The 15,113-nt window shown below is 36.0% G+C and overlaps 4 protein-coding genes across 4 annotated transcripts; 2 read left to right on the top strand and 2 right to left on the bottom strand.

Moving 5' to 3' along the window:
- Positions 1-185: 185 nt before the first annotated feature.
- Positions 186-1,905, bottom strand: MRS44_013047 (uncharacterized protein; the record flags this gene model as incomplete). Its single annotated transcript, XM_046273070.1, has 2 exons — positions 186-1,591; positions 1,659-1,905. The coding sequence occupies 2 exons, from the start codon at positions 1,903-1,905 to the stop codon at positions 186-188; spliced, it is 1,653 nt and encodes a 550-aa protein (XP_046126411.1).
- Positions 1,906-2,339: 434 nt separating this feature from the next.
- On the top strand, positions 2,340-3,330 carry MRS44_013048 (uncharacterized protein; the record flags this gene model as incomplete). The annotated part of the gene is made up of 3 exons (XM_046273071.2): positions 2,340-2,391; positions 2,473-2,928; positions 2,990-3,330. The coding sequence occupies 3 exons, from the start codon at positions 2,340-2,342 to the stop codon at positions 3,328-3,330; spliced, it is 849 nt and encodes a 282-aa protein (XP_046126412.1).
- Positions 3,331-4,184: 854 nt separating this feature from the next.
- On the top strand, positions 4,185-4,496 carry MRS44_013049 (uncharacterized protein; the record flags this gene model as incomplete). Its single annotated transcript, XM_065619023.1, has 1 exon — positions 4,185-4,496. The coding sequence occupies one exon, from the start codon at positions 4,185-4,187 to the stop codon at positions 4,494-4,496; it is 312 nt and encodes a 103-aa protein (XP_065475095.1).
- A 1,040-nt stretch (positions 4,497-5,536) lies between these two features.
- MRS44_013050 (uncharacterized protein) lies at positions 5,537-7,018 on the bottom strand (the record flags this gene model as incomplete). The annotated part of the gene is made up of 1 exon (XM_046277507.2): positions 5,537-7,018. The coding sequence occupies one exon, from the start codon at positions 7,016-7,018 to the stop codon at positions 5,537-5,539; it is 1,482 nt and encodes a 493-aa protein (XP_046126413.2).
- Positions 7,019-15,113: the final 8,095 nt, after the last annotated feature.

A 15,113-nucleotide genomic window follows, 5' to 3' on the forward strand; every position in this document is an offset into this window, starting at 1 on the left:
ACACCTGTCTGGTATGGTTTCAAGATGATGAGATGAAACTACAGATCAGTTCACGACAGAATAATGGAAGGATTGTCTAAACGATTCAAGTGGCCCACTTTACTCGTATCAACTTAAATCTTACGTACACGACCTGTGGCCTTAGACGCTCGTTCTAATGCTCTAGAGTATACTCCGTCGTCACCTCACAGCCTGCTCATTTCCTGTCCGCCAAGCTCCGTGACAGCGTCCCCCGGCCAACCCGCAGCATGAGCAATCATCTCCGCACCTCGCTCGGCAAAGGCCAAGATCGTCAACATAGGGTTCGTTGTAGACACCGCAGGCAAGACACCAGCATCAACAATGCGAAGGTTGCGCATACCCCGAAGCTTGAATTGAGTATCAACAACAGCAGAAGGGTCTCTTTCGATATCTCCCATTTTGGTTGTGCCACAGGGGTGGAAGAGCGTGCTAGATACCGCACGGCCATATTCGGACAGTTGCTCATCGGTCTGGACGCTAGGGCCGGGTGCGACCTCGCGCTTAATCCAGTCTTTGAGGGGTGATTGAGCTGCAATCTTACGAGCGATCTTTAAACCCTCAACAATGGTGTCCTCATCGTAACCTTCAGGGTCTGTAAAGTAGGCAAAGTCCAGTGCGGGCTTGACGTTGGGGTCGGATGAGGTTAGGTAGAGACGACCACGGGACCTAGGCCGTGGGACATTGGGCATCATGGAGAATCCATGCTCCGGTACATCGTAAGAGAGATGCTTCGCGTTGGGGCATTGCGCGACGGTGTAGAGATGGAACATGAGATCCGGGGTTGCTCCATCGCCGGAAGCGTTGTGGTCGTTGCGCCGAACAAAGCAGTAGCCGTCAGAGTAGGTAACGGTCTCATCAGGCAAAGGCTTGTTAAGCTCCCACACGATAATAGCTTCGACGTGATCCTGCAGGTTTGACCCGACCCCCGGAATGTTTTTAACGACCGGAATAGAAAGTGAAGAGAGCTGCTCCTTAGGCCCAATACCAGATAGCAGCAATAGTTTTGGGGTGTCGATGGCTCCAGCGCACAGAATCGTTTCGTCCCTGGCCCGAATAGTGAGGACGGAGCCGGACCCGAGCTTGACCTTGACGCCGGTGACAACATCGGCGCTGGCATCCAACTTGGAGACCCATGCATCGGTGAGGATGGTAAGATTGTTTCGCCTCCATTCGCCTCGCAGGATCGGGTGGATGTAGGCGGTGCTGGCACTGTGACGATGAACCTTCTCCGTGTCGTAAGCAATTGGCATGTAGCCGACACACTCGGTCAGGCCACCGTTCTGCGAGAGGATCTTCTTGTTGAAATCAGCGGCGATTGGGATATTGAGGGCGCTGGAAGTGGCACGGATCCAGTCCGACACGACAGCGTTCTGGTGCTGGGGCTCCACAACTTGGTACGGGAGACGGAGCTTGGCAATGAGGCGCTTCATCTCAGGCCAGGAGAATCCCTTGGCGCCCAGTGACTCGTACAGCTTACAGTCATGCTCGATGGTATGTAGGGAGATGCCGCCATTGTGGCTTGAGCACCCACCGAGGACTTTGGCTCGAGAGTGACGGATAGAGGAATTGCCTGGGGAAGACTGTAAGCATGGGATAACGAGATAAAGCAGTACAGTTTGGCAATTAGGTATACCGACCTCGATACTGCTCCGTGATGGGATAGTCATAGTCGTATTCGGTCCCGAGCAGCGTGATCCATTTGCGAATGTCAGCGACTTTCTGATCGTTCAAGTCGCTCGGTCCGCCCTCAATCAAGAGGATGCGCTTCTTGGGGAGATATTCAGCAAGCCGGCTGGCAACGAGGCAGCCTGCTGTGCCGCCGCCAACGACCACATAGTCGAAGGTGTCGGCAGCAGCGGTGGAGAGATAATTGACGGTGGACATAATAAACTGTGATGGGACATGCTAGGATGAGGAGTGAGAGAGCGTTCTATCTTAATCGGGAGAGCTGAAGCCAGCATATAATAACTCTGTCCCTCCGCCGAGCAGCTCTTCGCATGGGGCCCGGCTGCGAGGCCACCTTCCCCTTTCGGCGGGTTCGCTAGCGAGGTAATGCGCGGATTCCAACCCTTCCGTCTCCCTCATATTTGACCCCACAGGACTCGTCCCCCAAGATGTGCGGCTTGCCTCTTTCGTCGACTTTCCGATCACTCGGTTCAACGCATCCGGCACATCCGCAGACCCGGTACGTCCTCTGGGTGGATCACGCTCCTCCTTGAGTTACTTGGACGGATGGTCCTTGAGGGTATTTCTAGACTCTTGCCGCCATCAAACCTGCTGGTCAACTTCAACTACCAGAAAAGAAACCAAGACTGATCATGGCAGCTCCAGGGCAGACAGAAACCAAGGTGGCCATTATCACTGGCGGAGGTAATGAACCCCTCTCTATCCGAGTTTAAAAGACTATCCGACAGGTGCATGATTGGATCAAAAGTGCTGACTGCCTATCAGCCAGTGGCCTTGGCCTCGGCGTGGCGACCGATCTGGCAAAGCGCGGCCAGTGGTTTGTGCACATCCTCGACCTGGACACTGAACGTGGCGAGGCCGCGGCAAAGGGCCTCGGGCCAATTGCGTCCTTCCACAGGGTCAACGTCAACGACTATGCGTCACTGGCCGCGCTGTTTGACAAGGTCTTTCAACAACACTGTAGGCTCGATCTGGTGTTCGCCAACGCCGGCATTGTCGACAATGTTGACTTCTACGCCAAACACGACGGACAGGGGCCCCCTCCAGAGCTGGATCAGGTCGTTGTCGACATCGACTTGAAGTCAGTCATCGCCACGACCTACCTTGCACAGCACTATTTTCGACTCTGTCCCCATGTCGCAGCACGGAATGTCATCATGACAGCCAGCGTGGGCTCGCTTTACCCGTGCTTCGCCATCCCTATGTATACAGGGGCAAAGCGTATGTTCGCAGACCCAGCGCTGAAGGGGCTTGACTGCTGACAATGGACGCTCTGGAACAGACGGAATCGTTGGCTTCTTGCGGGCCATTGCCGCGCGCCTTGCCAGCGAGGGCATCCGTGCGAATGCCATACTGCCTGGAGTCGTTGCCACTAATCTTATGACTGAAGAGGACTTTGAGCATTACCCTCCCGAGTACTTTACGCCTTTGGAGGTTGTCATCGACACTGTTTTGCAGATAGTCGATGGTCTGGACATGTCGGACGCCAAGGGAAGGACCGTTTGGGGAGCCGAAGTCTATGGGCAGGCAGTGGAGATAAACATGAACAACTTTTATTTTAGAGATCGACCCGAGTGGTGCGATGATGCCATGCGTCATGTTTTAGCAGCCACCAACCGCTAGATAATATCTGTCTATCAACCAACAAGAAGATAATCTTAAACAGTATCATTTTAACCACGTCTCAGGTTCCCTCTTTGTTTCTTATCGCTTCATGTACCGCCTATGTTCCTTTACGCCTGATGTTAAATTGAGCTCATGTGTAATGGCCATTAGTCTACGCCAGGAATCTACACCTCATCCGGCATACCCCACACCCGTATATACTCTAACTAGCAACTAACAGAGGCACGGGATCAATTTAGCCCTGTCACCATCGTGTACGCTGTCCACTCAGTGACTATCTTGTGATCGAGATGAAAAAGGTTAGGGATAGATCTAGGGTACCTACATGTGTCGCCATCAACCATCCATGTGATCGGTTCGGCATACAAAACCTTCCACTCTCATCTTGATTGCCAGCATGGATGAAGAGCAATGCGGAGTACGGAACCAGCCGGGTATACCCAGATTCAGTCGCAACTTCAACACTGCATTACTCTACGGAATAATTGTGTATTAATTAGCTACAACTGGGACTAATAAATCATTCTGTCCTAGGTTAAATAGTAGTTATATTTCTATGCTAATTTAGCCTGTGGCTCTTGCGTTGTGGCTCTTCATGTAAGTGATTGGCCTTAAGAGGGCGCAAAGCGGCAGCCAGCGCTTCAATCCCGCTCTGATCTAGTATATTCCCCGTTGAGGCAAAGAGAAAGTAATTGTTGAATAGCTTGCTGAGGCAAAAGTGTCAGGCCAGCCCCACGGCGTACAGGTGCTGGTGGTATTCGGACCTAATTCAACAAGATCATTCTCCTAGAAGCACAGCCATCCCATACCCTGCCTTTATATTGAAGCAACAGTTTATTAAGATTGTGTGAATGACCGTAACCGCCGATATCTCGAACCTTGGAATTACACAAATAACTAACACTGTGGCTTCTGCTTATGATCAACAGAAGACCGTCGTGGTCATAGATGGTACCGGCCTGTTCGGCGGCTCGGTGGTCATCTCCCTCCCTGACAACCCCGAGTTCCACGTTCAAGTAACCTCACGAGATCCCACATCCGTCAAGGCGAAGGGTGTCGGAGACCAGGGAGCTGAGGCCGTGCTTGTATACTCGTGGAAGTCTGACGAACTAGGCGAGGCCCTCAAAGGTGCTTCGGCGCTATTCCATCAACACCGACTCTGACGATGCGAACTTCAAGGCGGACATCGGACCCCCTGAGTCGGAGATAAGCAGGATAGTCATCGAGGCGGCCGTCAAGCTACTCGTCTTCTCCGGGGTGCCTTAAACTTCTAATATAACGAAAGGGGAAGTACCGATCCTATCTTTTGACAATGAGGCGGCCATTTGGGCATATTCCCCCAAGGCTAGCTTCAAGATTGCAACAAGCATTAATGCTGGATGGGTCTTAGAAGCTTACGGCTTGCTATAATATGGTAAGGCGTGTCTAGGCTTTTATATACAGGCTGATGAAAAAGGCTACCTGACGCTAAAGGTCCCTGCTATGGGCAACTCACAAGAGTTAGTATTATGGACTTTCATCTGGGATGACTTTGACGATGCTGTACATAGCGTTCTTCTAGATACTGAGAAATGGAATGGCCAGGCTGTATAGATAGTGTCTAAACCGGGAAGTTTCAAGGGCATAATGGACGCCTATAATAAGGCCTCGAAGAGCAATAAGGCACGTTACTTGGTGCCTGAGGGAGCACTCAGTGCGGGATCTGATGGGAAGTGGAAGGAGGACAACGGTTTATTCAGCTACTGCTACTACATATAGCGTGACTACTTTCGTAGTCAGCACGCCGACTGAACAGCCTTGAAATCTCTAAAAGCTGCGGCATCCAAGGCCATAAAAAGCACTGGACCCGAAGCTAAGCTTCGGACATTGGAGGGTTACTTTAAGCGATGTGTGGTAAACGCATAACGACTGAAACAGAAACAGATACACCGAACAGAAACTAAGGCTCTGATTGTTTCACCCACATGCGCTGCATGGCTCCCATGTTCATTACCTACCGTCATCACACAAGCAAAGGTTATGATCTATTGCTTCCGGGTTATAAGCCAGAGTTATACATTAATAGATGATGACCTCAATAACCGGATAGGGAGAATCTGTAAGATTATAATGTCAATTCTGTTGCGTCGTGCTCGAAAAGCGCCTACTTTCCATTCCAGAAACGAAGCCAAGCGAAACTGCTACATCTCTAGCTAACCCTTACTTATGCAAAAGTAAGTATCCAATCTTGAAATATCAGAGAATCCAACCAGGAAACATGAATGCCGCAATCCCGCAGTTCCCACGTGTCCTGCAGCAAGCTGATTGCCCACATGTTGATGGAGAGTCGAGTGGTCGAAAACAGGGCCTTGAAGCGGTTGATGACCTCAACACGCAGTTGCGAATCTCCTCGTTGCAGCTCAGCGCCGGCAGTGAGCAGGGGGATCGAGTGATAGCAGAAGCATGGCACGTCGACAGGGGTTTGGAACATTTCTTGCAAGCTCTCGAGGGCGAGAGCATGTATGATGTGACTAGGGTCCGTGCTCGTGTTCAGACCGTCATCCAATGACTGGCCGAGATGTTGATTGTGTGTAGGCACTCCGCATATCTCGTAGAGCATGATGAGTCCGTGATTTCGATATGCGTTACTCAGATACACCAGGTCCTTATCATCGCCGTCAGGTTTCCATGCCTTGAGCTGCTCTTCAAATATGCCTTCTAGAGTCGGATCCCTCACCCCGCTTTGCATCACTTTTCGGCAATGGCGACCTAGACAGGCAACTAGATGTAACAGCTCCGCTGAGAACCCGATCATGGGGTGGTAGGACGATCGCATACTCTGTAGAGAAGAGAAAATATCGAAGATATTCAGCGGAGAGACATCCCCAGGCTCTGCAATGAAGGAACAGGACATATCCCAGTAGATATACCACCCCAACATAAATTGAACCAGCGGACATTCCCGCTTCTGCTCATCGACCAGCATCTTCTCTAGCAGAGTTTTAGCTCCCAGAAGATGCTCCTTTCCATAGCTAGTAGGATGATCCTCAGTCCAGGTCCAGGAGATGCCGAGGAGGAAGACAGTGAGAAGAGAGGATGGCTTGATGTTATTTGGATCATTCACCTCGAGCTGTAGTGACTGCATGGCCAGGCCACGTTCGGCGAGGCAAAGCTCCAGTGAAGACTGACGGAAGAAATTTTCTTGCCCAGCACTGATGCTCTGGACGGCATGCACTAAAGACGGGGTGGAGAGGAGGTGTTCGATGAGGGGGAATGAAAGCGGATTATCGTCGGGGTTTAGGGCCATTATTCGACTGGTCTTTTCAAGCCAATATTGCAACAGCCGCTTATTAGGGTTGACTACACCAACCCACGGCTCCAGGACAGGCCTCTCGACCATCCAGGGCATTTCCGTCTGCCACTGCACGGGCGGCGTAGCGGAGAGGCACAGGGAGCCACGGCGCTGGCATCGGATGCAGACGGGGAACGTCTCGTCGCACTTGACCCTCCGTATCTTGCATTCCTTGCAGCCTGACTTGCTCTTGCTCCTCGGCTCCTTGCTATCGCGTGTGGGTGAGAAGCTCGAACGGGCCCAAGGTGACCGGCGGGCAACGACCGAGCAAGTTTGCGACGGCGCCGGATCTGCCTGTAATCGCTGATACCTGTTGTCGGGGGCAAACCGGACACGGTACGCTGTTTTCTTCATATTTGGGACACAGGCCATCGTCAATGCAGCGAGAAGATACAGATCGGGGTTTGATGATTATCAGTTGTTGCGGGGTTAAGAGTAAAAAAGGGCGATGGAGATAACAAAGAGGAGAAAAGGACAAGATGGAGTCTTCGGCCGCTACTGGTTCAGGTTCAGGTTCTATTCCTACTCGGTTTTAGCCGCCATCTCCTAGCAGCCATGCCTAGTAAGCAAGACGGCCGAAGCGCTCCGAATGTTCATCCGTTACGCCCCACTTCGCCAACGCCATTTGGCGTTTGGCTAGCCGTCTCTAGACTTCCCACTTTTCCTCCTAAACCTCTATCTATATCGGCCTGCTAACCTCTGTAGATTATAGTTTAAAATACTAATATATATATGCTTTTAGGCTCTTATAAGGTAAATTATGCGCCCCGTGTATAGGTCCTTCTACCTATAGTCTCCCCCTAGCGCTTGGCTTTGTCTGGCTATGGACTGATCCTAAATTACCTAAGGATCTAGGTTTATTTTATAAACTTGATGACCTTTGCTATTACTTTATGCTTGCTTAGTAGTATCCGGAGATTTTAATATCTTAGAAATTAGCCTAGTTCCTAGTTTTAAAGTGCGGTATACTTCTTATATTAAAGTAAGATATAGGTTATTATTTGCTATCTTTCGCCGTAATTGCATCTCGGATTAGTAATCCCTGGTACTCTTTGTTTAAAGAGAAAGTCATTTATCTTAATCTTATCTATTTAGAGTTAGATATAAATAGCGCTTTATCTCTTATTAAAGTGCTTTTATAGCTATAATACTTTTAGTATTAGCTCTAGTATATACTTAAAGGTTACCTAGCCCTTAGTTTTTTATTACTATTATATTTATTATCTTTTATTAATAACTCTATATGATTATAGTTTTAATATAGATTTTAAGGAATATAATACGAAGGGTTACTATGCCCTTAGTCCTAGTAGACCTCTTTATTGCTATCTTATAGCTTCTTTAGCCGCTTAGTTAGTTACTTTACTATTATATATCCCCTTATAGGCTAAGATCTATCTAATCTTAATAATTAAACCTTATATTTATAGTTCTTATATTCGCTATATAATATCTTAGAGAAGGTATAACCTAGATTTACCTTTAGGCCTCGCTATTAACTTAATAACTACTTAGTTATTTATATATATTAAAACTTTCTTTTTAATATTACCTTTATCTCTATCCTCCTAGGTGAGCTATAGGGCTAAGGAAATTCCTTATAATTCGCTAGCATATATTATTAATATAGAATTATTGCCTATATAGGTATTCTTAGTTTAATTAATAATAATATATATAATAGTAGCGCTAATATAGCTATTAATATTATTTGTATTTATATAAATATATAAGGCATTTAGCTTATTATTAATATTATATTAATATCTCGCTTATACCTTCTTAGCGCTTTCTTTAATAAATATTTCTAGGCTTATTTATTATAATAAGATAATATATAATATAATAGCTTCTATTTTCTCTAGATTAAATCCTCTTTTATCTTATATAGCCTTTTATATTACTCTATGCGGGCTTATATTTATTCTTTTCTCTCGCTTAACTAGAATTATACTAAGGTTTTTATTTCCTATTATGAATTTTTCTTAGGTAATTAATATTATACTTTTAGATTTAATATTTAATAAGAAAGAGGTATATTTTAATATCTAGAGCGGGGGCTAATATAACCTTATAGGCGCTAGATATTACCCTAGCTACCCGCGCCTATAGACTTTATAGCTATACTAATATCTTATTTAGATATAATATAGTCCGCGTTCTCTAGTTTAAGTTTAATTACGCTAAGTATATATATATAATTTATAATATTATTACCCCTTAGTAGATCTTTTATATATCTTATAGGGTAAGGCCCTAAGTTAAGTTATTTATATTATTAAGGGCTAAGATTATCTTTATTACTTTTTATTATATTTTATTTATATAAGGCTTTTATTATAGCGCTAAGTATATAATAAGACCTAGGTATTTATATATTAGCTTTACTAAGATCTTATCTTAGGCTACTTATAATAATTACTAGGTATTTATTTTAATATATGCCTTAATAAAATATATAAGCTAAAACTTATTAAGTAAAAAAATTAATATATAAGTGTTTATTTATTACTTAGCTATTTAAAATACCCCTTATAACTTATTATATATTTTTATAATTATATTTCTATATATTAAGATTATTATATTATTAATAAACTTAATTATTATAATATTATTTACTTAATTATAATTCTTAATTAAGTTTATATTATAATAAATATAAAAAATTAATAAAAATAATAAGTCTTATATAATTCTTATATATATTTTATATAACTTAGTTTTTAATTTATTAATAAAGATTTTAATTTATTAATCCTTTAAGAGGTTTAATATTTTCTTAATTATTTTATTATTAATTATTTTTTTTATAAGTTATATAAGAGCTATTAATATAATATATTATTAAAAATATATAAGATATTAAGTAAAAATAAGCTAGTTATTTACCCTTAGCTTTTATTTTATACTTTATAGATCTTATTAATAATATAATATATAATATACTTAATAAATCTTATCTTTTTACCTCTTATATAAGTTAAAAGTAATAAGTTATATATCTCTACTATATAGCTTAGGCGATATACTACTATAATATCTATAATCTTACTTATAGTATTTAATAGCTTAATTAGCTAATAAGACCCTAGGATAATATAATTATCTTTACTTAGCTTTCTTAATATAATTATTATTAATTCCCTAAAGTGCTATAAATATTAGCTAAGATTAAGGCTCTAATTAAAGATTATTAATAAGTAAGGCTTAATCTATATCGCTACTAGCTATAATGCTCTATTTAGGATACTATTAGGGCTAGGGGCCTTAAGTAGCGAGGCTTCTTATATAGCTCTCTTTACTTCTTATTTTATAATAAGTAATATTATTATTTAGTTTAAATAAATCGCATTTTTAATATCGCTAATCTCTGCCTCTAATAAGGAGAGAAAGAATACTCTCTTAAAGATCTTTGCCTTTTCTACTAGCTCTAAGACTATCTAAGAGGTATCTAGGTGCTCTAATATAGGTATTATTTCTAGGGCCTAAATAGTCCTATTTCTAGCCTATTTCGCTACTTTCTAAAGAGCCTCTAGTAACTTTAAAGCTCTCTCTATCTTTTATTAGTATATTTTTCTTAGTGCTTTCTTAATTACCTTACCCTTATAGTTTTGAGCTACTTAGTATATCTCTTATATTTCTTTTATATAATAGAGATTATAAAATCGCCTAAGGCGCTTAGTCTTAGCTAGTACTTATATATACTCCTTATCCTAGCGGGTCTAGATTAAGATAATTATATCCTTCGTAGTATTACTATCTCTATTATACTCTTTATCGCTATGATTATTTCCCTTATATATTAATTAAATATATTTTAAGTTCTTAGTCTCTATTGCGGCGGTAGCTTATTTAGGATTATAGACCTAAATTCCTTTTTATTTATTAATTTCTAGCTTTTACTAAGCTCTCTTTTAAGCTATTTAACTAATATATCGAGGAAGCTTATAACTAGTAGGTAGTCTAAATTATAATTAAGACTATAGTTTATTTTATATCTAATAACCTAGTTAATTAGGCCGAGAATACCTAGATAGAGATTAATTATTATCTACTTATTATTCTCTTTATATATAATAGTACTTAGTGCTAGATTATTTATAAGGTTATAGTCTTTTATAATCTTAATAAGATCTTTTACCTTTGCCTCTATTTAAGGAATATAAAAGCCTCCTTATATCTTATAGTATAGGTTAAAGTTTCTAATTAGTATTTAATTTACTTATTAAGCTAAGTTAAGTACCCTTCGTAATTAAGGTAATATACTTTACTTATTTTATATTATTTAATTAGGGTTATAAATATTATATAGCTTAATCTCTCTTATCTTATCTCTTTATCTAAAGGTTATTATTATTATATATAAATCCTAATTATGCAATTTAAATTATTATTTTAAATAATTAAGGTATTTATTAATATATAAATATCCCATTACTAGGTTACTACTTTTATTTTAGGGGTAATATAAATAAAACTAATCTTTTACTAGGTAATATATAATATATATAAAGAGATTAGCCTATAGTTCTTAAATAGCTAAGATATTAAATTTTATTACCCTTAGGTCTTATAAGAGGGTAGCTATAATAATATCTCTTAATTTTTTAATATTATATTATAATATTAAGAGTAATTTTATATATCTTATTTATAGTTATTAATATCTATATTATCTACTTAGTAGGTATTATATAATTATACTAAGTTTATATTAAAGGCTTTTAGTGCCCTTTTAAATAGTATGATAATTCTTTAGGGCCGCTAATTACTTATATTAACTATAATTATATTTTTAATTTTATTTAAGGCGGCTATATTAGCTCTAGGATTAGCTCTTTTTTACCCTGTCTTTATTAATAACCTACTTCTTCCTTATTTATCTTATTAATTACGGTTAAGTATAAAAGATAATACTCCCTCCCTAGTAATTTATCTAGTTAATTCTTCTTAAGCTCTGTTATATAAGTTTACCTAGCTAGCTACTATATTATATTATAGCTCTAAGTAATACCTAAGATATATAATATAAGTAGCTTTAACCTTAGTTATTTCTTCTTTCTTAATTATATATTAATTACTCTAGGCCTTATATAAACCTTTATAATTAATATACTTTCTAGGTATATTCTTATTAAACTTAATAAGGTAATTATAAGATATATATTCTTAAGTATAATAATTATATCTTATTATTACCTTATATTAGGTTTTTATATAATTATATCCTTAATAGCTAAAATATTACCTTAGTTAATATAACTTATTATATAACTTATATTAAAAAACCTCTTTTTATTAAATTAAGCCTTTATTAATAATCTTATTAATATCTTAGGGTCTTATAAACTTAATAATAATTAAAGAAATATTCTTTATTATTAATTTCCTTATAAGCTAGCTAATATATTTTATCTTAATACTTAAGATAAATAACTTATTTTCTTAAAGAATAATAATTCTAATATCCTTAAATTAATATATATCTATTAAATTAATATAAATACTATATATAAAAACTCTATATATTAAAATATATATTATAGCTTTATAATTAAGCTAGAAAGAAAAATAAAGCTTTTTTAAGTAATTTAAATAAATAATAAAAAAGTAAAGATAACTTAATATATTTATTAGCCCTATAAGATTTATTCTCCCGGGTATAATAAATATTAATTCTAATAGCCCCCCCCCTTAATAATATATACTATTTAGCTTAAGAGACCTAGCTTTTTAGCTGAAAGGGCTTAAATTAAGAATGCTATAAGGGAATTTTAACTTAATAAAGAATTCCCTAATAATCCCTTTAATAAGAATTAATATATTTAATTTTATAGCTATTATTAAGAACTTATAATATTATATATTAAGGCTATAAATAAGGTATAAAAATTATATAAAAATAATAATATCTAGAATATTAAGACTTTCTTTAATAACCTTAAATTTATTATAAAAGAGCTAGATATTAGTCCCTTAGAGATATAAAATAAGGATAAATATACTATTTATATTAGCTACCTCCGCGAGTAAATCTAAGTCCTAATTATAAGAACTACTTATACCTAATAGCTAGAGGTTTTTAACCTTAATAACCGCGAAGTAATATTACTTTTAGGAGTAATAAATATTATTAATAATATTATTTCTTTTTAGCTTATTTTTAAAGTTTTTCTTATAAAATTATAATTAAAGATTAATTATATACCTAGTATATACTTTATTAAGTTAAAGATTAGCTTTAAGAATTAAGATAATATATTTAAGTAGCTTTATTATTTTAATATTAAGTCTTAGAAAACTTTAGCTAAGGCATAAAAGACTAGGTTATCCCTAGAAGATTAATTTAGTTATAATAAGTAATTGTAAGAGCCTAGAAGGCCTTATAATATATTTAAGTAGCTACTTAATTCTCGGCTAAATAATAAGAGAATTTATTAACTTCTAATTATTAATAGCTTTATTAATTATTTAGTCTTTTATTTTATTAATTATTATATTATATTTAATATTATATTTTATATCTTACTTTTATATTTTACTTATATCTTTTAACCTCTTAATATAAATATTTTTTAATTCTTAAAAAATATATATTAAAAAGCTTTTTATGAATTAATAAAAAAAAGTAACCTAGTCTTTATATAATTTACCTTTACCTTATTTTTTATAAATTTTATTATAAAGGCTTCTTAGTTACTTATATTATAAGAGGCTTTAAGAAAGGTAATATCTATCTTATTACTTTTAAGGCTATAATTATATATATCTATAAGAAATAATTTAAATTATATATATTAATTAAGCCTATTTATATTAATCTCTTACCTACGGAAATATAATTTCAATAAGCTAAAAACTCCCTTATTATTATATTTAATAAATATAATAATATTATAAGCTCACCGAGCTATAAGAAGCTTTAATTAATAAGAAAGATACTCTTAGAATTAATTTTAATAAATAAATAATATAATACTTTTTTCCCTAACTTTAAATTATATCTTAAAAAAGTTATAAGTAAAAAAAAGCCTAAAAATTTTATTAAGCCTAATAGTATATTTATTATATATATTAACTTTAAAGATATTAAGAAATAATATAAAATTAAGCTTATTAATACTAAAGAAAAAGAATAATATTATTAACTTTACTTAATTAAATCTTTTATTAAATAATAAAAAAATTACTTTTTTAAGCTTTAAAAAGCTAATAAGATTATTTATTTTAATATAATAAAAAAAAAAATAAAAGTTTAAGGATTAATTAAAAGATATAAGAAAAGAAATTAATTACTTTTTTATTAATATTAATAACTCTAAGTTTAATAAGCTCCTTAACTAAAAGCCTAATAGCTTTATAACTAATATTTTTAAATTATAAGAGCTCTAATAAGCTAAGTAATAAGGTTTAAAAGCGCTAAGATTAATCCTCGTAATAGATTTCCCTAAGAGTAATAATATTATTATTTTTATTAGCTTAGGCCTCTTTAATAATAAAAATAATAAAAATTAAGATACCCTTATAAAAAGAAAAGATCTTAATAATTAAGATAATACTTAATTTAACTTATTACCCTTATTTATATAATTATTACTACTAGTAAAAATTATTAAAGTTATTAACCTAGATATACCTTACTTAAAGTAATTATTATTATAAGTATTAGCGCTATTATAGCCTAGGTAGTATTAAAAGACCTTATTTAAGACTATAAGAATTATAAGGGCTAACTTAAATAATAAACCTAATTAAAATTATAATAAAATTAATAGCTAAGATAACTAAGGAAATAGCCCTAGCTAAGCGAAGAGATAGGCTTAGAAGATTATAAAAGCGTGATTTATACCTTTTCTAATATTATATATATTTTAATTAGCTTTTTATACCTTATTTAAGTTATTAAAATTAAAATAAATATTATTATAAATACATTTATTAACAAAGGTAGTTTTTCTTATATAAAATAAAGTATCTTAGTATTTATAACTTTTATAGCTAACTAAGGGGCATAAAGCCTACCTTAAAAGTTTATTAATAAGGCCTTTATTAATAACTAATACTATTTATCTAAGGTTTTTATTAATTTAATTATATAACTAATTACCTCGCTATCTTATATTAAATTCCTCTATTAATAGCGGCTAAAGATTTTATTTTATTCTTTATTAATAACCTTATATAGTTAAGAAAGATAAAATATATATAATTTAGCTATAATAAGTTACTTATTATTATAGTCTTATATATAAGTATAATAAATTATAGCATTAAAGAGAGCATAAATAACCTAGGCTAAACTAAGATAATAAAGGGGATAATAATTACACTAGAGATAATAGCGCTAATAAGCCTATCTAGAACTATTAATTAAGCTAATATAAGATTAATATATTTATTATAAAATAAACTCTAAATGCCTCTAAGGTTTATATCCTAAGTATTT

This window comes from Fusarium solani (genome assembly GCF_023522795.1).
Source record: "Fusarium solani strain SB1 chromosome Unknown bctg00000008, whole genome shotgun sequence".
Taxonomy (NCBI): Eukaryota; Fungi; Ascomycota; class Sordariomycetes; order Hypocreales; family Nectriaceae; genus Fusarium; species Fusarium solani.